General features: G+C 43.6%; 1 protein-coding gene and 1 long non-coding RNA gene across 3 annotated transcripts in view; one reads left to right on the forward strand and one right to left on the reverse strand.

The window, feature by feature from the left end:
- The window catches only part of LOC141105856 (alpha-2-macroglobulin-like protein 1), a 223739-nt gene that overhangs the window by 49265 nt on the left and 152661 nt on the right, over positions 1 to 21813 (forward strand). For both annotated transcript variants that reach the window (XM_073596000.1, XM_073596001.1), the window contains exons 7-10: positions 2300 to 2384; positions 14361 to 14511; positions 15114 to 15228; positions 15304 to 15410. In XM_073596000.1, coding sequence (XP_073452101.1) covers positions 2300 to 2384; positions 14361 to 14511; positions 15114 to 15228; positions 15304 to 15410 — 458 coding nt within the window. The remainder of the gene's footprint in view (positions 1 to 2299; positions 2385 to 14360; positions 14512 to 15113; positions 15229 to 15303; positions 15411 to 21813) is intronic.
- LOC141105858 (uncharacterized) overlaps positions 1 to 21813 on the reverse strand; it is a 211796-nt gene that overhangs the window by 44446 nt on the left and 145537 nt on the right. Inside the window, exon 3 of the long non-coding RNA XR_012235666.1 lies at positions 21331 to 21421. This is a non-coding gene — a long non-coding RNA (uncharacterized lncRNA). The remainder of the gene's footprint in view (positions 1 to 21330; positions 21422 to 21813) is intronic.

Raw genomic sequence — 21813 nt, forward strand, 5'->3', positions numbered from 1 at the left:
TGCTATAAAAATGCACTGATTACTGTGTAAATGACACTGGTAGGGAAGTAGTTAACACTAGGGGGCGATCAAGGGGTTAAATGTATGTTCCCTCAGCGTGTTCTAACTGTATGGGGATAGGACTGAGTAGGAGAGGAGACTTTTTGCTGTTCCTACTTACTAGGAACAAACGACATGTCTCCTTTCCTCTGACACACACAAATCCCCGTGCTGGTGTTCGTGCACGTGATTGCTCTTGGCCGGCGGGGACCGCCAGCCACATGCATCGGGTCCCCCACAGTGCAGCGGGCATGCACGCGCCCTCCGGCGGCACGCGCACACCCTCTGGCGGATCCTAAAGGAACCCTGTGTATATATACGGGGTTTTGCGCAGCGGTGCCATTGTGCCGCAGTATATGTACACGAGCCGGTTGGGAACCGGTTAAATAAGTCAGGGGGATATTCCAAAAACATAGCCAAGCCAGCTGCTGTCAAGGCCTGTGCAGTCGCACTGTAAAAACCCTGATTAAGGTGGTGCTTGTGGGCTCCCTGACACACATTGGCTACTTTTTGGATTGTCTCCCTGGCAATTAAGGAATAAAGTTGTATCTGGACCTTTTAGCAGAGGTTTTGCGCTTCAATTTCATTTTTTGTTTTATTACACTACAAGCTAAGTAGAATTTGGTGATCCTCTGGGGTATAGAAGCTGCCTGCCCAGGCACCCCATCATTTACATCAACATTAGTACTTTAAGATAGCAATACCAATCTAGTGCTCCAGTACTATTTTTCTACTTTCCTCAATTATTAGGATCTGTAGCCACTGTCCACTGACTTTTAGTAGTTACAACTTTTAGGGCTATGGGAAAATAAAGAGGGGCAATATGAATAACATAGTGCGGTTTAATCGTAATGAGAATGATGAAACTGAGCCAGAATTTCATCAACATTATATGACTCTCAAAATTTGTTCTTACATCCAGGGACTGAACAAGCTTCTAACTAAACTAAATAATAATTTTATAAATAAATTAAAATGCAATTTGCAATTTTTTCTTAGATTTAGATTGCAATGTTTGATTTGTTAGAACCCCTCTCGGGTTTCTATTGCTATCGGGGGATCCGTTAATGATTTTACCTCATTTTCTGTCCTGTTCCAGAAAGGAAGTGAGGGGAACTTTCCAACTGCACCACAATCAGAAACAAAATGATTGGCTAGAACCCCTGACAAATGTCCATTACCTTCTTTATCCTTGTTGCAGATTTTTTCTCACTTCCAGTATGGTGAAACTTGTCAGCAGAACAGAAAGTGAAGGTAGTCAATTGGGTTCCTGATAGCAGTAAAAACTGAAGAGGAGTTTATAATCTTATAACCTCTCTATATAAAACTAGAAAAAAAAAAGTTTTTTTGGCATGACATATACTTTAATACAAACTAATTGGGGTTAACAAAGGGTTACAAGAGGGTTTTTTTTTTTACAATTTATACATAACACAAATTTATAAATGAAGACTGCAATTGGAAATGAATGAAAAACAGGACTGGGCTGTCATACACTGGCTGCTGCTATAGAACACCGGTAAGAGTAAATAAAATTAAAAAAAAAACAGACTTGACACCATGATTGATGACAAAAAATCATATACTGGCAATGGAGTTGTAGGAATCTCCCGTAATTCCACTTCCAAGTTACATATTCTTTGGCATGTAAAATACTTCCAACAAATGTATTTTCTCAGCCTGTTTAGCCATTTCAGCTTTAAGGAATGTATATGAGATTATTTTATTCTGAGGAATTAACCTCCCCACTCCCCAAAATTAGCTTCACACTAGTTTTTTTCATTTAAAAAGAGACCTGTTGTTGGATGAGGAAGATTGTAGGGTGAGGAAGAGAGATGGCAAATTAAATACATGCCCCTTCTTCCATATCCTACAGCTTGCGTTTCCTATTATTTCTAAAGTGGTAAGGGTAACCATAAGAGAGATTTACCATCACTTCCTGTCCTGCCAGAAAGGAAGTGAGTCGCAATATGTTTCCCTCTGGATTGTGTCTGGTGCCAGTTCTGTCCAACACTATACTGAAAAAGGAACTAAAGTTTGTAATTTTTGCAGGTCGTGTTTAGCTTGGAGTAGCCAGTCACACTAAACTAGGCTTATTCTATAAAGGACTTGTTCTGAAGATGTTTCAGTTCTCATTCACGCAGCTTTGAATGCTGAATGTCGATGTGACTTACACTAGGTATAACAGCATAGTTGCTCTTTGTGTAGAGTTTTTCTTTAAATAAAACATGTTATCTTTTCCCACATGTACTTGTTTTAGTTTTGAAGAGGTTTGAGGTACACATCAACTTGCCAACCACTGTGGCTTCTACAGCAAAATCGTTTAATCTGGAAGCTTGTGGCAGGTAAGATCAATGGCAGCACTGGTTTTGATCCCTAAAGCCCAAGGGCCATATACCACTTACAGTCCTCTTCCTGGCAGCTAGCAATCCAAACTGGCATCCAATAAAGTAGGTTGCATGCACTCACAAAATGGTGATGGGGAAATTGTGATTGTGGAAAGAAAGTGAGATTTCATATACAGCCTTATTTAGCTGATCTAGACCAAGAAAAATAGGCAGGAATGAAAAATATTTAAGATTAAAATTATATCTGATTCAGCAAGCAAGCCAAAGGCTGACAGGCTTGCAGGCCTGAAGGGTCAATGCAGGCAAATTGGGTTTCCTAATGCCTGGTTTACACTTTTTGCTCGGGCATGGCAGCTGATTTATTTGAATGAGCTGCCGTGCTTTCTGAAAACACAGAAAGGTCCCTGCTCCATTTTTTAAATTGCAGCCTGCATGGAAATCATAAGTGCAGTGTGGTTCCCAGTGCAGGAAGCGGCTACTGTGACTTCCAGTGCATGTGGGTGCCATTAGGATTAAAAGCACACTAACGCACCTATTGCATTTGTTCTGTGCGGGTGGTTGCAGCTGCGGGAATAGGTGTGGACCTGCAGTAGGAACCATGTGCACAAGTATGAACCAAGTCTTAAGGATAAGTGCACATATAGTGTACCTTGCCTTTTCTACCTCTAGCTCTCACCCCAGCGCACTTATAGGTCATACATACATAGAACATCATTGTCCAGAGATCACCACTATGCGGCAGCCCCGGTAACTTACAGCCATGGTTGAAAACATCTGCAAATGTCCATGCCCTACTGGTATCTCTGCATCACAATCTCTATTTGTTGCATCCCAAGGCCGATATGTCAGCCTTGCTGGAGACTACTCTTATTCTACCAAAAAAATAAAAATAAATTGTTTTTGATGAAGATATTTTTTCACTTCCTCTCTGTAAAACCCTTCTCATTGTAACTGTTAAGGATGTCTTTATAAGAAATTCACAGAGCTATTTATTCTGTGAAACTGCATGTACATTTGTTCTGTATTATTGGGGGCAAAAATGGATGTTATTAGGCTATTTTCTCTCCAGGTCAAATTTTTTTTATTAATACAGTAAAGTGAGTCAGGAAAATACCACATTATGGCCACTAGATAGAGCTAATGATCATAGGAAATTTGTGTTGTCTATGATCATCAGCCCCATCTAGAAGCCATAATGCAGCATTTTCCTGATTCACTGTACTCCGTGTAGATGAATAGCCTTGCAACATTCAGCTCTCTCTCTCTCTCTCTCTCTCTCGCTCTATTTTTTTAATAACCCCTATTGGAAGTAGAATCTCTCAAATTGAGCACCAGATTTAAAAAAATGAAACTTCACCTCTGGGAAAAAAAAAATACCGCCGTTCGTTTTTGACAGAGCAGCGGTACTTGGTTCAGCAAGGTACCTGTATGTTTTCAGAATCTTCCATTACTTATACTAAAGGTTGCAAAAGGACAGAGTATTTTGAGACTTTAAATATACCCCATGGTAAGTGTGCACACTTACCATGCAAAAAAAAAAAAAAAAATATCCTATATCACACAGTTTGTATAAAAATCATTTTTTATTTACTACAATATAAAAACACATCTTGTTGTCTGTGAAATATTATTTTTTGTTTTTTTATTACTGTTTTATATTACAAAGATAAGCTCATTAAATCTTGTGAGAAGGTCAACGCATTTCGTGGATCATCCGCCAGGATGGATGCATTATAGCATGCTTTATGGAAGGAGAAATTAGGGGTCTTAGACAGCCTGCTGGCTGGTGGGAAGACAACTCTCATGCACATAAACATAGACCAGAGCAAGCCAAAATCTGGTCTGATGTAAATAAAATGTTGTCTCTGGTTAGGGGTGGAGTCCAAGTGGATTGAAGTGGATATTTCAAAATTGAAGAGCTCATCGGGCCTGAAATATATGAGAGTAGGGATGAGCTTCATGTTCGAGTCGAACCCATGTTCGACTCGAACATCGTCTGTTCGGTCGTTTGCGGAATTGCGAACGATATGGGACGTTCGCGCCAAATTCGAGTGAAGCGTCACAGCCCATAATTCACTGCGGCATCACAGTGCATTGCTGGCTGATGATTGGCCAAGCATGCACTATGACCCGCATGCTTGGCCAATCACAGCGCCGTCTGTACAGAGAGCTGTAATTGGCCAAAGCCAGGGTGGCTTTGGCCAATTATGGCTCAGGGGGTTTAGTACACGCCCCACACTATATAAGGCCGCCTGCACGTCGGCCCTGTGTAGTGTGTTCCGTAGTTGAGAGACAGAGACAGAGAGACAGTGTCATTTGATTTATGTTAGATAGATTAGGCAGGACAGTCAGTCAGTTAGCTGCACTTACAGTGTATTTTGTGTATATATGCATCCCAGGTGTTGTGTGTGTGTGTATATATATATATATACACTGTATTCAGTTTAGCTAGATCTGTTCCTGTTATTATCTTCCTACTAACAGGCAGGCAGGTGTTGTTACAGTATTTACAGCTACCTGAAGAAAATTGCTGGTGTTCTTCTGATCCTATTAGTACCAAAGTCAAGCAGCTACAGTATTTACAGTGCACAGTGTTCAGCTAAAGCTGCAAGTTAGTGTAGTGCGACCTCTGCACAGTGTTCAGCTAAAGCTACAAGTTAGTGTAGTGCGACCTCTGCACAGTGCTCAGCTAAAGCTACCTGTAGAAGATTGGTGGTGTTTTTCTGATCTTATCACTACCGCAGGCAGCTACATTATTTACACGTTGGTGTAGTGCGTCCTCCTCACAGTGTTCAGCTAAAGCTACAAGTTAGTGTACTGCAACCTCTGCACAGTGTTCAGCTAAAGCTACAAGTTAGTGTAGTGCGACCTCTGCACAGTGCTCAGCTAAAGCTACAATTTAGTGTAGTGTGACCTCTGCACAGTGTTCAGCTAAAGCTACCTGTAGAATATTGGTGGTGTTTTTCTGATCCTATCACTATCGCAGGCAGCTACATTATTTACACAAATAAAAAGAGAGTCTTACGAGCCACAATAATTCAGTGACCAAGAAAAATGTAGATATTTATTCCCAGCAGCAAACGCAGACCATGTTTCATAACCGTGCAAATCCGTATAAAGAAAAAATGCGTTGCGCTAGAGTAGATCACACTGTTACATAAACTTCCCAACGAGACTATAGATATCAAAATTATATCAGAAAAAAATATAAAGACTGAAAAACCCTACAAAGTGCTTTCACGAAATCACGTAAAAGTGCAATGTGCATACAAGTATAAGTATAAATAGAAAACCCTACAGCATGTATTCATGAAATCGCATACAAGTGCAATGTGCATACAAATATAAATATATAGATGTATACATAAATTCATAAAAAAACTTGTGACAAATTCATCAAAACCACACAAAGTGCGACATGCATATACATTTTCAATAAGTTACAAAGTGCATGAGTAACAAAAAGGTATATAAAGTGCCCAGTGAACCACATATATATTAAATTGGCATGTAGAGAGTGTATGTAAAAAAAATCGCCAAAAAAGTGCATATATCAATGTCCAAAAAATGCATATAAAATGTCCAAATTAAGTGTCATCCAGCATGCTCAATCCAAGTGCTGCAAAAACATGCTCCAGTGTGCCTCGGTGACCCCCCCAAAGTGGTTGCGCTCACCTCAGAGCGTGTGACACAGTGACTAGCTGTGTCAAAACACGCTGTGGAGCCACCCCCGGGCTCTATACTGCTAGTTTGGTACCGATCTCCAACCTGGATCAATGCAGCTCCATGCCATAAATAGAAAGAGACTAGATAGTGTGATACCATAAAAAATATATTTATTTATAAATAAACCCACTCCCCGCAAAGGGGTACTCACATTTCCCCGGTGCGTAAGTGCACCGTTCTATACAGGTTTGAAAAAAAAAAACACCGGTCGGCGTGTGGTATAGTATGCGCTTCTCCCGATCAGGTTCAGTGCTGCTAACTCCGTCCTGTCCCCTCCCCTACGCGTGTTCGACACAGGGATCATGTGTCTTCATCATTGATCACTGTGTCACACGCTCTGAGGTGAGCGCAACCACTTTGGGGGGGTCACTGAGGCACACTGGAGCATGTTTTTGCAGCACTTGGATTGAGCATGCTGGATGACACTTAATTTGGACATTTTATATGCATTTTTTGGACATTGATATATGCACTTTTTTGGCAATTTTTTTACATATACTCTCTACATGCTAATTTAATATATATGTGGTTCACTGGGCACTTTATATAATTTTTTTTACTCATGCACTTTGTAACTTATTGAAAATGTATATGCATGTCGCACTTTGTGTGGTTTTGATGAATTTGTCACACATTTTTTTATGAATTTACATATACATCTATATAAGATTGTAAGCTCTAAGGAGCAGGGCCCTCTAATTCCTACTGTATCAAAGTGTATTGTATTTGTACTGTCTACCCTCAAGTTGTAAAGCGCTACGTAAACTGTTGGCGCTATATAAATCCTGTATAATAATAATAATAATATATTTATATTTATATCTGTATGCACATTGCACTTGTATGCGATTTCATGAATACATGCTGTAGGGTTTTCTATTTATACTTATACTTGTATGCACATTGCACTTTTATGCGATTTCGTGAAAGCACTTTGTAGGGTTTTTCAGTCTTTATATTTTTTTCTGATATCATTTTGATAGCTATAGTCACGTTGGGAAGTTTATGTAACAGTGTGATCTACTCTAGCGCAAAGCATTTTTTCTTCATACATTATTTACAAGTTAGTGTAGTGCGACCTCGGCACAGTGTTCAGCTAAAGCTACAAGTTAGTGTAGTGCGACCTCTGCACAGTGTTCAGCTAAAGCTACAGGTTAGTGTAGTGCGACCTCTGCACAGTGTTCAGCTAAAGCTACCTGTAGAAGATTGGTGGTGTTCTCATACTAATAATACTACAGGCAGGCAGTTGATTTTGCTAGCTGCAGTATCAGTATATATATATATATTTATCCCAGCTTAGTGCAGCTACATCTCACTGCAGGCCATTAGTATGTCTGGAAGGCCAACAAGGAGAGGCAGACAGTCACAAGCCAATAAAAGAGGGCAAGCAGGCTCTGTGTCTAGAGGCAACAGTGCTGGTCGTGGACACGGTGCATCCTCATCAGCACGTGGCCGTGGGACACGCTTGGCCTTTTTTTTGGCAGGTGGCCGTGTTGAGCCGCAACATGCGGAAGACTTGGTCGAGTGGATGACCAAGCCATCCTCATCCTCCTCATCTTCTCTCACCCATGCTCAGGGTACTTTGTCTGGTAAAGCAGCTGCCAACCCGGCCTCTTCCCTCGGCTCAATGGAATCAGTCACTCCTTCCCTAGCCCCACCATGTCCTCCTGAGGAGTCCCCCGAACTGTTTGACCACAGTGTTGGGTACATGCACCAGGAGGATGCCCAGCGTTTTGAAGGCTCCGATGATGGTACTCAGCTAGAGGAAGGCAGTAACATGAGCCCAGACAGAGGGGGTGCCCAAAAAGGACAGCAATCTGGCAGTCATGTTGCCCGTGCTGCAGCATACTGCCAGGTTTGCTCCAGTGATGAGAAGGGAGGGGATGATGAGGTCACTGACTCCACGTGAGTGCCTGATAGGAGAGAGGAGGAGGAGGAGGAGGCACATCACCAACGAGGCAGGATGCCCTCCAGGGGCCAGCTTAAGGGCAGCACACTGACTGCATCACACCGCAAAGCTCCGCATGTGCAGGGCGCTGCTGTCTCTGCATGTTATTCCAAAAGTTCTTTGGTGTGGGCCTTTTTTGAGATGAGTGCATCAAATTGCACCGCTGCTATTTGCAACATGTCTCAAGCGTATCTTGCGTGGCCAAAACATCTCCCGCTTGGGAACCACATGCTTGACCAAACATATGTTGACCTGCCATGCAGTTCGTTGGCAAGCGTACCTAAAAGACCCACACCAAAGAACAAAGAGGACCTCTCCTTGCTTCTCATCAGCTGAGATCTCCAACCCCACTATACCTTCAGTCCTCTCTGAGACCTGCACTAAGAGGAATGAAGGTGTAGAATTAGGTGTGTCACAGCCAAGTACTTGTGGGCAATCTGCTATCGGTACACTGACATCAGATTGTACCAGGCAAATTTCCCTGCCCCAGCTGCTGTACCGCCGAAAGAAGTTCACTCCCAGCCATCCACATGCCCAGCGGTTGAATGCTAGCTTGGCAAAATTGCTAGCACTTCAACTGCTACCTTTTCAGTTGGTAGACTCTGCCCCCTTCCGTGAGTTTGTGGAATGTGCGGTTCCTCAGTGGCAGGTACCCAAACACCACTTTTTCTCATGGAAGGCGATTCCGGCTCTCTACCGGCATGTGGAAGGCAATGTCCATGCCTCACTGGACAGGGCGGTCAGCGGTAAGTTGCATATTACCGATGATTCATGGTCCAGCAGGCATGGACAGGGACGTTACCTAAGTTTCACGGCGTATTGGGTGACTCTGCTGGCAGCTGGGAAGGATGCAGGACAAGGTGCAGTAGTGTTGGAGGTTGTTCCACCACCACACCACCAAAATGCTACTACTGGTGATTCTGACACACCTCTCTCCTCCACCCCGTCCTCTTCTTCTTCCTCCATGGCCTCTTCCTGTGCTTTGTCCTCGGAACCAGCAGTGCTCCACAGGCATTCAAGGGGCTACGCAAGTACACAGGCCAAAAGATGCCATACGGTGCTTGAGCTGCTGTGCTTGGGGGACAGGAGCCACACTGGGGCAGAGGTTCTGTTAGCTCTGCAGGGGCAGGTTCAGAAGTGGTTGACGCCACGCCAACTTAAGGCAGGAATGGTGGTTTGTGACAATGGCACCAACCTCCTCTCCGCCCTCCGACAGGGACAAATGACCCATGTGCCCTGTTTGGCTCACGTCCTTAACTTGGTGGTGCAGCGGTTCTTGGGCAGGTACCTGGGCTTACAGGATGTCCTGAGGCAGGCCAGGAAAGTCTGTGTGCATTTCCGCCTGTCATATAATGCCAGTGCTTGGCTGGTTGACCTCCAAAAGGAATTTAACCTGCCCAAGAAATGCCTAATCTGTGACATGCCCACCAGGTGGAACTCAACCTTGGCCATGCTGCAGCAGCTGCACACGCATCAGAGGGCCATCAATGAGTACCTGTGCGACTATGGCACCAGGACAGGGTCAGGGGAGCTTGGTTTTTTTTTCCCCACAGCAGTGGGCCATGATCAGGGATGCATGCACTGTCCTGTCACCATTTGAGGAGGCCACGAGGATGGTGAGCAGTGACAGTGCATGCATTAGTGACATTGTCCCGCTTGTCCACCTGTTGGAGCACACGCTGCATGGAATAATGGACAGGGCACTTGAGGCATGATCAGAGGCAAGAAGAGGAGGACTTCCTTAGCTCTCAAGGCCCCCTTTATTCAGACAGTGTTCCTGCGTGCCCGCCGATCACACAGGAAGAGGAGGAGGAGGAAGAGGAGGATTATGTCAGCTTGGAGGTGGAGCCTGGCACTCAGCATCAGCAGCAGTCTTTAAGGGATCATTTACAGTCCCAAGAAACCAATGGACTTGTACGTGGCTGGGAGGAGGTGGCTGCGGATCATGTCGTCCTTAGTGACCCAGAGGACTCCGGATCAAATGCCTCAGCAAACCTATGCTGCATGGCCTCCCTGATCCTGCAAAGCCTGCGGAAGGATCCTCGTATTCGTGGTATCAAGGAGAGGGATCAATACTGGCTGGCAACCTTCTTTGATCCACGTTACAAGGGTAAGGTTGCAGACCTTATCTTGCCATCGCAGAGAGAGCAAAGAATGAAACATCTTTGGGAGGCCTTGCAGAAAGGTCTGTGCAACGCGTTCCCAGAGACTGGGAGGTTACAAACTCCTGTTCCTGGACAACGTGTTGCTGAGGCTTCGGTCAGTCAAAGAAGGAGCGGTGGAGAAGGTGGCCGTCTGACCGATGCATTCAGACAATTTTTTAGTCTGCAGCCCCAAAGTATGATCGGTTGCAGGAACCATCGCCAGCGTCTGTTTTACATGGTGCAGGAATACCTAGGGGCAAGATCTGACTTGGACACCTTTCCCACCGAAAATCCTCTGGGTTGCTGGGTCTTGAGGATGGATCACTGGCCAGAGCTTGCACAGTATGCAATTGAGCTACTGGCCTGTCCTGCATCCAGCGTTCTTTCGGAACGCACATTCAGTGCTGCTGGAGGTTTTGTAACCGATCACGGGGTGCGTCTGTCCACCGACTCGGTCGATCGACTGACCTTCATAAAAATGAATCAGTCTTGAATCACCACCAGCTACCAAGCACCTGATGCTGGTGTAACCGAATAATTTTTTTCTGAAATGTCAGATCCCTTCAAGACTGCCTATGCTGAGTGACTATCCTCTTCCTCCTCAATGATCATGCTGATAGCTTGTAAGAATATTTTTGGTTCTGGGTGCCGCCACCAGTGGCTAAGGCCCAATTTTTCAGCCCCTGTTCAACAGGGGCGTGTAATTACAATTTTTTGATGCAATATTTTGAAAGGAGGGTTCATTGCTGCACTCAACTAGAGTATTTGTGAGGGGTTGCAGTGTTGTGGCACCAGCACCAGTGCCTAAGGCCCAATTTTTCAGCCCCTGTTTAGCAGAGGCGTGTAATTACAATTTTTGATGCAATATTTTACAGGACGGCTTGTTCATGCGCTCCAACTAGAGTATCTGTGAGGGGTTGCAGTGTTGTGGCAACAGCACAAGTGCCTAAGGCCCAATTTTTCAGCCCCTGTTTAGCAGGGGCGTGTAATTACAATTTTTGATGCAATATTTTACAGGAGGGCTCATTCCTGCGCTCCAACTAGAGTATAGAGTGCCTAAGGCCCAATTTTTCTGCCCCTGTTCAACAGGGACATGTAATTACAATTCTTGATCTAATATCTCATAGCAGGGCCCGTTTCTGAGCCCACCAAGAGTAACTGTGAGGACATACAGTGTTGTGGCAACACCACCACCAAAGGCCCAATTTTTCTGCCCCTGTTCAACAGGGGCATGTACCGTATATACTCGAGTATAAGTCGTTCCGAGTATAAGACAAGGCCCTAATTTACCACCAAAAAATGGGAAAAACTTATTGACCCGAGTATAAGACGAGGGTGAGAAATGCACAGCTACTGTAATGCCCCGTACACACGGTCGGATTTTCCGATGGAAAATGTCCGATCGGAGCGTGTTGTCGGATATTCCAACCGTGTGTAGGCTCCATCGGACATTTTCCATCGGATTTTCTGACACACAAAGTTGGAGAGCAGGAGATAAAATTTTCCGACAACAAAATCCGTTGTCGGAAATTCCGATCGTGTGTACACAAATCCGACAGACAAAGTGCCACGCATGCTCAGAATAAATAAAGAGATGAAAGCTATTGGCCACTGCCCCGTTTATAGTCCCGACGTACATGTTTTACGTCACCGTGTTTAAAACGATCGGATTTTCCGACAACTTTGTGTGACCGTGTGTATGCAAGACAAGTTTGAGCCAACATCCATCGGAAAAAATCCATGGATTTTGTTGTCGGAATGTCCGAACAAAGTCCGACCGTGTGTACAGGGCATAAGTGGAAAAGAGGGTCAACATTGCCCATTTGCATGCCTCACTGTGCCCATTTGCATGCCTCACTGTGCCCATTTGCAGCCATAGGTCCCCCGAACTGCAAACTCGGTAGTTAAGGGTTCCTAGATGCCCTCTAGCTGCAGCCAAAATTTGGGGTCTCTGAACCCAAAGGGTCCCGAAATGACATTGCTGCAGATGGACACAGTTGACCGAATTTGGGGCCCTGTATCTCGGGGCCACTTAGTGCTAAGAACCCCAAATTTGGTGTGCAAACCCAGTGGAACTAGCACCATAAAATTTCCAAAGCTGGGGTTTCTAGCACCAACTGGCCCCAAGATACAGGGCCCCAAAATCAGTTCAGAAAATGTCAAGCACTTTTCTGCAGCAGAGAATGACATTTTCCGAACTGGGTTTGGAGCCCCGTATCTGGGAAACACTTAGTGCTAGGAACTTCAGCTTTGGATATGTTATGGTACCAGTTCCACTGAGTTTGCACACTAAATTTGGGGTTCCTAGCACTAAGTGGCCCTGAGATACGGGGCCCCACATTCGGTTCGGAAAATGAAATTTTTTGCTGCAGAAAAGTGCTTGACTCGAGTATAAGTCGAGCGGGGCACTTTCAGCACAAAAAAATGTGCTGAAAAACTCGACTTATACTCGAGTATATACGGTAATTACAATTCTTGATCTAATATTTCACAGCAGAGCCCGTTCCTGCGCCCACCAAGAGTAACTGTGAGGGCTTACAGTGTTGTGGCAACACCAACACCTAAGACCCCAATTTCTGCAGAGTATATAGGGCAGGCCCCTACTTTCAAATATCCAACTTAGAAACGACTCCTACTTGCAAATGGAAGGAGACAACAGGAAGTGAGATGAAATCTACCCCTAGGAAGGGAAATTCTCTCCTGTAAGAGTTAATATGGGAAAAACGTGTCTCCTTTCCACTGATGCTTTATCACCAATCCTTGTTTCACTAAAAACCCCAAATTGTAAAAAAACATTTGTCATTGGGACAGAAAGTGAGGTAAAATCTTCTTAAGAGGTGCACAGACAGCAAAAAAAAATGGCACAGGGGTGATCACCCTTCCCTATGTTTTCCAAAAAGCTTAAAAATAGATTTTTTGGCTGGAGCTACACTTTAAAAATGTACCAGTTCAAAATTACAAACAGATTCTACTTAACAACAAACCTATAGTCCCTGTCTTGTTTGCACAGCCTGTATACTGCTGTTCAGAGGGCCTGGGGCCCCACGCCTTTCTTTTTTTTAATTTGGGTGCGGGGTTCCCTTTAATATCCATACAAGACCCAAAGGGCCTGGTAATGGACTAAGGGGGGGGGGTACCTATGCCATTTGTCTCACTGATTTTCATCGATATTATCGGGACCGGAACATTACATTAAAGCCGTAAGCAGTTTTAAATGACTTTTATTCCTTTAAAAATGTCATTTTGTGCAGGGACTGTTCTAAGCACGGGAAACAAGCACCACTTTACAGGCATACTATAGACACCCCCCAGGTACGATAGTTAAACAAATATTTCACTTTTTTTTCACTTTAAGCATCATTAATGAATTTCCAGGCAGAGACCGCAGGCCCCTTTTGGTGTGTAGAAAAAGTCCCAGTGTCCAGCTAAATTCCTCCTGTGGCCACTGATCCCAGCACCACCTCTTCAGGCACTGCCAGCCCACCTGGCTGCAGCAACCCCTTTCTCTAGCCCTCCTGGCTACTCCCCACAGTCCTCCCATACTGCCTCACTCACCAGCCACCCAGCAGTCTTCTCTCTGGAGATCTCCTGGACATGCTCACTAGTTCCTGCTGTCCTCACTCTTGCTACCGTGCCACTGGACAGGACTCCTCCTTGTGTGTTGAGAGGATCCCTCCTGAACCCGAGTCTCAGGCCCAAGGTCACCCCCCCAGACTAGGGGTCTACCTTCAAGGGCTACTGACAGCTTCCTTAGCACTCCATCTCCAGCTTCCACCGAACTCCACTGCCCCTGCTGGCCTGACCCCGAGTATTTAAGAGGTGCCTGCCCCCCTTCCAGTCCTTCTGGGGATTGGCTGGGGCACTCATGAATACTCCAGACAGCTCCTCCTAGACCCCTCCCAGCTGCTTCTGGAATTTTCTCCAAGTTTCCAGCAAACAGGGGGAGTTACCAGATAAGCTACTGCTGAGTCATCCAGCCTCTGTGAGTCACTCAAACCCTAACCCAGAATGAACCCAGGCTTGGCTGCCTGCCAAGCCAAATTTACCTACTCACAAACTACGCTAGCACACTAAGCTAGAGGGTGCTACATCAGCATTAGTTGGACATCAGCATTAGTACATAAACACAGCTTATTTCTCATCTTCAATTTCCAGTTACACCTACGGAAAGCCGGTACAAGGTAACCTAGACATTGAAATCTGTCCAGGAAATCATCATTGGTGTTCTTCCCCTTTCGGACCCTGCAGTCGCTTTGATGATGATGGCCACGATTCAGAGAAATGTCTAAAAATAACACACGCTAAGGTAAATTACTTTTCTTAGAAGATTTTTTCCTACAATTAGAAATAAATACTCCTAATATCAAACTCCATGTTTTAAGAGGAGTGAAGCAAGATGTGGTTCTCAGTCAGTCTTTATTTCTTTCTGTGACCCCAGCTGGGATATCTCCCTTCACCTTTGGCATACTGATGAAAATCCAAGATTGGCTTTTCAGTTGAACTGTTACCATCCTTACATAACTGTTTATTTTCCTGTGGAATATCCCCTTGGGAGTGCACAAAAACAAGCTTGCTAAATTACCCGCACTATACCTATGGGTTCTTCATATGCATATAAAGAGATCTTAAGTACTGTATGTGACAATTGCAGCTTGACTTAAATGTTAAGCTTGGCCTATGATATAAAAAAGTATTTAGACACTTTATTTGGAATAGTGAGTGGATGCAGAATGAAGTTTACAGCTGTGTGATAAAATCTGTAAGCTAATTTCCTCTTCCTTTGCCTTTAATTTCTTCCATTCCTCTCTGAAATGTTGCACTTTATCTTTTTTAAATGCATTTTTCTATAGTTAAATTGGCCCATTGCTTTATACCCTATTGACACTTTTAGCATGTCCTTTCCTTTAGACTGACAGTAAGGGGTGTCTATCCAGGGAGATCGACCTCCATGCTTTCAACTTCTCAGGTGAAGATCAAAACAAGCATATACGGATTGTATCTACACTGACAGAAGATGGTACAGGTAAGAATTTAGAAAACAGCTATTAGCTTAAAAATTTACTAGCAGAGAATGTGACAGTATGTCTGTGTCTTCCAGGCCACACGGAGGAAGCATCAGCTGTGCTTCACATCAGTAGCTATCAGAAAATTAAATTTGAGCATACTGGAATGTTATACCAAAGAGGAGTTCCATTCAGTGGCAAGGTATAGAGAAAATGAAAATCGGAAGAAACAAAGAGGTGTTATCTTGTTAAAATCTGTTTACCACATGTGTAACTACTATTGATTAGGAAAATATGCAACTTATAACAATATGTTTCATTTATTTTTAGTACTATAGAGACCCTGCTTCAAACAGCAACGCAGGGCCAGTCAACCTTGACCTTCTAGCTGTGGTGAAACTACAAATCCTTTCAGGCATCTACCTTTGGGAGATTGTGGCTGTCAGTCTTACCATGCCTCATGTGACTTCACAGCTGGAGTACTAAGGTTGCATATCCCTGCAGTAATGAATTGTTTTGCTTCTCTGCCTACAGGGATCAACATAAAACCAATCTCCATTTTATTAAGCACCCCTCTGCTCAACCCACAAACACATTGCAGCATGGGATCCTCATTAGTAAAATAGTAACATTTTATTAGCAACAAAAAAGCCATCAGTGTGGATCGTCATTAGTATATGTCTCTCCCCACCGCCTCACAAAGCCTGGATTTGACAGCTGTCAAAAAGTCCTGACATTCTTCGGTAATCTACACTGAAATGCCTGCCTCGTGGAAGGTGGGGGGGTGGTGCTGAAAGTGGGTGGCGACGCGTTTCAGAGGGTTATTCCTCCTTTGTCCTTTCCACGAGGCATTTTACTACTATTTTGCTGATGAGGATCCCATGCTGCTATTTGTCGTCTGAGCTCCTGTGATCTTCCCGGATCGTTTTTTGTCGAGCAGCAGGACCTCTGGTATAGAAAATTGATTATGATCTACAGTACGTATCCCTTTGACTGGTTCCGGGGAAACTGGACTTTGTAGTGTGCCAAATTGGTTGTGTGTTTTCTCCTATCTCTGCTTAACCTCACCACCACAACACCTACACATCTTTTTCCAAAATTCAATTCATACATCATTTCCTCTTCTTCCTGCAGCAAAGCAAGACAATTTGATTTTGGCGCTGATGTTATTTTGTCAGAGCTGCCCTCTGTAGTATTGTACTGTAGCCAATGTGGTTACCCTCAGGAGGTTTGTCTATTGCAGGCTAGGCTCACTAAAAGTGGGCTGAATGACTCGGACTGTCTTTTAACCCAGCATAAGCTTGGCAGCAGTTCCTGCAGTGGACAGTTTTGGGGACAAGGCGGATATTACAGCAAGAGCTGTATTTATTTTTTTAATGTCTGGGCATATTTTTTTATTTAAAACTGGAGCTGTAGCCAACCTAAGCATTTCTTTGCTTTTGGGGGCGTGTATGTGCACGGATGGCTGGTCTTACACCATTCAATTCCTCTATCCACACAAACGAGATGGATTGAGGTTTCCCTCTCTGCCAGGGCATTGTATTCTGACAACAGCAGCCTATGCTGTCAGAATACACTGATCAATAGATGCAGTTGACAGAAGTGGATTATACAATCCACTTGTGTTGATCGGGGGAGCCCACACACTGATTGAAAGTCAATGCTGGACTAGCTGAATTTGAATCAGTGTATAGCCAGCTTAAAGTATAACTAAACCCCAAACTTTATTTTTAGATAGAATGGAGAGGGATTAGAGCACTTATCAGTTTTTATTGTTGTATGTGCTCCCACTAGGGAGATTCATCCTCTCTATTTCTCCTGTTTACGATTAGCATCAAAATTGAAAGTAAAAGAAATTCAAAGATTTTGTGTTGTCCCCAGAAAAGTAATAGAGGTGAAATTTTCCATTTGGGGGCACTAGTTCTGGTGTCCTGGAAGTCCCCAAGGGATTCCCTTAATTTGCAGGGATTTTCTCTCACTTCCTGTTTTGGCTATGGGACAGAAAGTGAAGGTAAATCTCCCCAATGGGCCACAGGGGGCAAAAAATAAACCACCTATATCCAACATGAAAAAAAAAAAGTTTTGCTTCTAGTTCTACTTTAAAGGGATATTAAAGTCTTGTTTTTTTTCCCCTTTGAAATAACAAACATGTTATACTTACCTGCTCTGTGCAATGGTTTTGCACAGTGCAGCCCGGATCCTCCTCTTTTAGGGTCCCACGCTAGTGCTCCTGGCCCCTCGCTCATGCTGGGTGCCCCCACAGCAAGATGCTTGCTGTGGGGGCACCCAAGAAGACACACTCCCAGCCTGCAGCTCTGTGCGTCCATTCACACATTGAGCCGCGACTCATCCCCGCTCCTTATGTCTCCTGATTGGCTCACTGGCTGTGATTGACAGCAGTGGGAGCCAATGGCTCCTGCTGCTATCAAAAGCCAATCAGGAGTGCGAGTCCCCAGAGAGACAAGGCTCTCGTGGACATCGCTGGATCTAGAGGGGGCTCAGGTATTAGTGGAGGCTGGAGGGGTTGCTACACACAGAAGGTTTTTTACCTCCATGCATAGAATGCATGAAGGTAAAAAACCTTGTGCCTTTACAACCACTTTAAGCCTATAGTGTCAATTACTACTGCAAGGTATTGTTATAAATATGGATTCGCTTTGGCATTTCCTGAGTTGTAAACTCCAATAGGTTGTGCTAAAGAAACCAATGCGGTATTATATAATTTTTCTGCAGTTCTTTCTGTTCGGACTGTGTGGTTGGCTGGAACTATACTGCCTGGCAGCATGGTACAGGAAGGATTGCCATAGCTAGAACCAGACTCTATAGCGGCAAAACACAGGGGTGCATAGTAAAACATACTGTGATTATTCAGTAAACTATTTGACAATCCAATATAGCCTTTGTAATGCCTTACTTCTCATTGGAAGAATGTCTCCAAATTGCAGCACTCTCCCTCTCTACTACAATATAAGAGAGCCCAGCTATATTACACTGCTTTCTCAACTATGCAGCTCCAAAATGTAGTCCAAAAGCAACTGTTCTCTTAATAGTAAAAATTCATAGAAATATACAGTATATTTGTGTGTGTGTCTATCTATCTATCTATCTATCTATCTATCTATCTATCTATCTATCTATCTATCTATCTATCTATCTATCTATCTATCTAATTATCTAATTATCTATCTAATTATCTAGTTATCTAGTTGCGTAGAGAGGGAGAGTGCTACAATCATGAAACACTCTTCCAGTAAGAAGTAAGGCACTACAAGTGCTATATAGGATTGTGAAGAGGTTTATTGGACAGTTACTACTCTGGCAGTTTGGGAAGGGCTGGATTTTCTTTACCTTTTTTTTTTTTTTTTTTTTTTTGGGGGGGGGGGGTTGATTGTGATTGATTTGATGTAACATTTGGGTTATTGCATTTGCAGGCTGCATCCCTGAGGGATAGCACAACTTACCATGTATTTATTATACTATTATTATACTAAATGTATTTTAAGCCAACAGTTTGTGCAGTGTGGTTACAATACAAACCAAGGCATGAAGGCCCTACAATACAATCTAAAACATGAAGGGGAAATAATACAATAGTTAGAGATAGGTTTTCAGGGATCACCTAAAGGCAGGCAGAGTAGGAGATCGCTGTACAGGTGGGGATAGGGAGTTACAAAGGATGGGAGAGGCTCTAAAGAAGTCCTGGACATGAGCATGGGAGGAGTTAGCAAGGGAGCTAGAGAGCAGAAGGTCTTGGAAGGAGTGGAATGGATGATCTGGTTAATATTTTGAGAAAAGGTTAGTGTTGTAGCTTGGGGCAGAGTTGTGAATTACTTTTTTGTAAGTTGTTGTTATTCATTGAGTGATAGGAAGGCAGTTGAAGGATTGGGAGAGAGGGTGGCAGACACTGAACGGATGGTAAGATAGATAAGTTCTTTCAGCAGCATTTATGACAGACTGAAGAGGGGATAGTCTGTGTAGAGGTAGACAAACATGAAGGGAGTTGCAGTAGTTGAGGGGAGAGATAACAAGAGAGTAAATTAGTAGCTTGGTGGTGGAAATGTTATAGAGACAGTGATTGCATGTGGGGCTGAAAGGAGATGCTGGAGTCCATTATTACACTTAGAACCTTGATAGGAGGTGAGGGAAGGTTAGTTGTGCCCAGTGGAAAAGTCTAGGCATTGGGGGAAATAATATTACCCAGTTTTTGAAAGATTTAGTTTTAGATAGTGTCTTGACGTCAATACTGATATGCCAATTAGTAGAATATAATCTAGCGATGTACAAGGAGACTGAAGGGGTGAGCTGAGTAGTAAATATGCATTTGGATGTTACGAACATGGCATAGGAAGAGGTTTAGATAGAGAACAGAAGGGTTCTGAGGACAGAGACTTGGGAGGTGCTAAATGAATGTAACTTTTTTAAATTGTGTAATTTAACATGTAATGTTTTTAACTGCTTGCCATCCGCGGCTCTTTAATCATGTGATCGGCTTTGTCCAATCACAGCCGGTCACATGTAAATAAGGAAGTGCCAGTAAATGGCGCTCCTCGCCTCACACTGACAGAGTGTGAGGAGAGGAGAGCTGCTCAGCGGCATCTCCTCACAGGGGACAGCTAGGAATGTAATCAGGGCACTGACCATCAATGCCCTGATTACAATATTGTAAAATAGTGTCACAAATCATTGCCCACCAATGCCAGCTATCAGTGCCCATCAGTGGCAGCAATCAGTGCCCACAAGTGCCACCAATTAGTGCCCATTAGCGATGTCAGTCAGTGCTGGCAATCAGTGCTGCCCATCAATGCCCATCAGTGTCGCCCAGCAGTGCCACCCATCAATGCTCATCAGTACCGCCTATCCGTGCTGCCTATCAGTGCCCACCAGTGCTGCCTATCAGTGCCCACTAGTGCCACCTATCAGTGCTCATCAGTGCCACATATCAGTGCCCATAAGTGCTGCATATTAGTGCCTCCTCATCAATGCCACCTCATCAGTGCCCAAAAGTGGCACCTCATCAGTGCCCATTAGTGCCACCTCATCAATGCCCACCAGTTCAGCCTCTCAGTGCCCATCAATGCCGCCTCATGAGAGCACATCAGTGAAGGCGAAAAATTACTTAGTTACAAAATTTACTGACAGAAAAAAGTAAAAAACATTTTTTTTCAAAATTTTTGGTCTTTATTTTTTACAAAAAAAAACCCAGCAATGATTAAATACCACCAAAAGAAAGATCTATTTGTGTGAAGAAAATGATAAAAAATGTGTTTTAGTACAGTGTAGCACGACCGCGCAATTGTCATTCAAAGTGCGACAGCACTGAAAGCTGAAAAATGGCCTGGGCAGGAAGGGGGTGTAAATACCCGGTAGGCAAGTGGTTAAACAATGACATGCTAACTCAATTTACATATTACTATACAAAAATTACATATATTAATATATATTTAAAAAAGGTGATAAGTAGGGATAAGCTAATGGTTCAGACCGAGCCTAGGTTCCAACCAAACTTTGACTGTTCAGGCATTCAGACGCCCAAGCGTTAGCTCGTTCAGCCCCCTGTTCAGAGGGATATGGGCATCTTGTAAAGAAGTGTTTTTTCTACCCCTTATACTGTATATATGATAGCTTCCTGCTGTAACGGGTTCCTAAGGAAGCTGCATGCATCTGTCACTGGCCATATTTGGGCAAAGACATTCACCAAATATGGCTAGATTTGGTCAATGATGTCACCACTATTCCCACTAATTTCCTTATATACTGTAGCTTATGACAGATCAGGGAGATGAGGACCTTGTTCTCATCAACATGGGCTTGCGTAAAGGGTTTGGTATGGAATTTGAGGGACCTCTAAAATGCATATTGTGTTGTTTTTTTTTTTTTTTTAATTTGGCGTCCCCCTTAAAGTCTGTACCAGACCTGAACAGTCTGGTATGGATTTCCTTGGGACCTCATACATTTTTATATATTTTTTTTGCATGATGTACCCCCTTGAAATCCATACCAGACTCAAAGGGTCTGGCATGTATTTTGGGGGGACTCTACACAATTTGTTTCCTTCATTCTTACATAACATACAAACAAACAAACAAACAAAAAAAAGATAGTTTAAATTCCATGTAACTTACATTCATTGTCAGCATTTTTTAGACAGCACACAAACCCCTCCAAAGGTCCCCAAAAATACAAAGCAGATTCTTTGCGGGATTTGGGGGTTTTCTAAAAGAAAAACAAAAAAGCTGTCAATGACATGTTGTTCGCTGGCAATTTTAAAACGTTTTTCCTTTGTAAATGTCAGTGCTGCTGCAAAACTTTCTGTACATCAGAGATGCACCCCTTCACAGGCAGGATTAGGACACCCCTCAGGCATGTTATTGAAGGGAATCGGACATTGCATTTTGATTTTTTTGCATTGGTACATGTTCCTGAGGGCAGTGCATACCCCCCTGTGCATTTTACACCCTCTTGCTTATTGGCCAAATGTCACAAAAACACTACCTGTCAGTGTTGCTGTTGGTAAAGGTCCCTTCAATTTCTGTCTAGTAAAATGTCAGTAGGACAGGAAGTGAGGATAAATCTTTGTAAGGGTGTCTCAGATAGCTGTAAAAAAA

The sequence above is a fragment of the Aquarana catesbeiana genome, linkage group LG08 (assembly GCF_042186555.1).
Source record: "Aquarana catesbeiana isolate 2022-GZ linkage group LG08, ASM4218655v1, whole genome shotgun sequence".
In the NCBI taxonomy this organism is placed as follows: domain Eukaryota; kingdom Metazoa; phylum Chordata; class Amphibia; order Anura; family Ranidae; genus Aquarana; species Aquarana catesbeiana.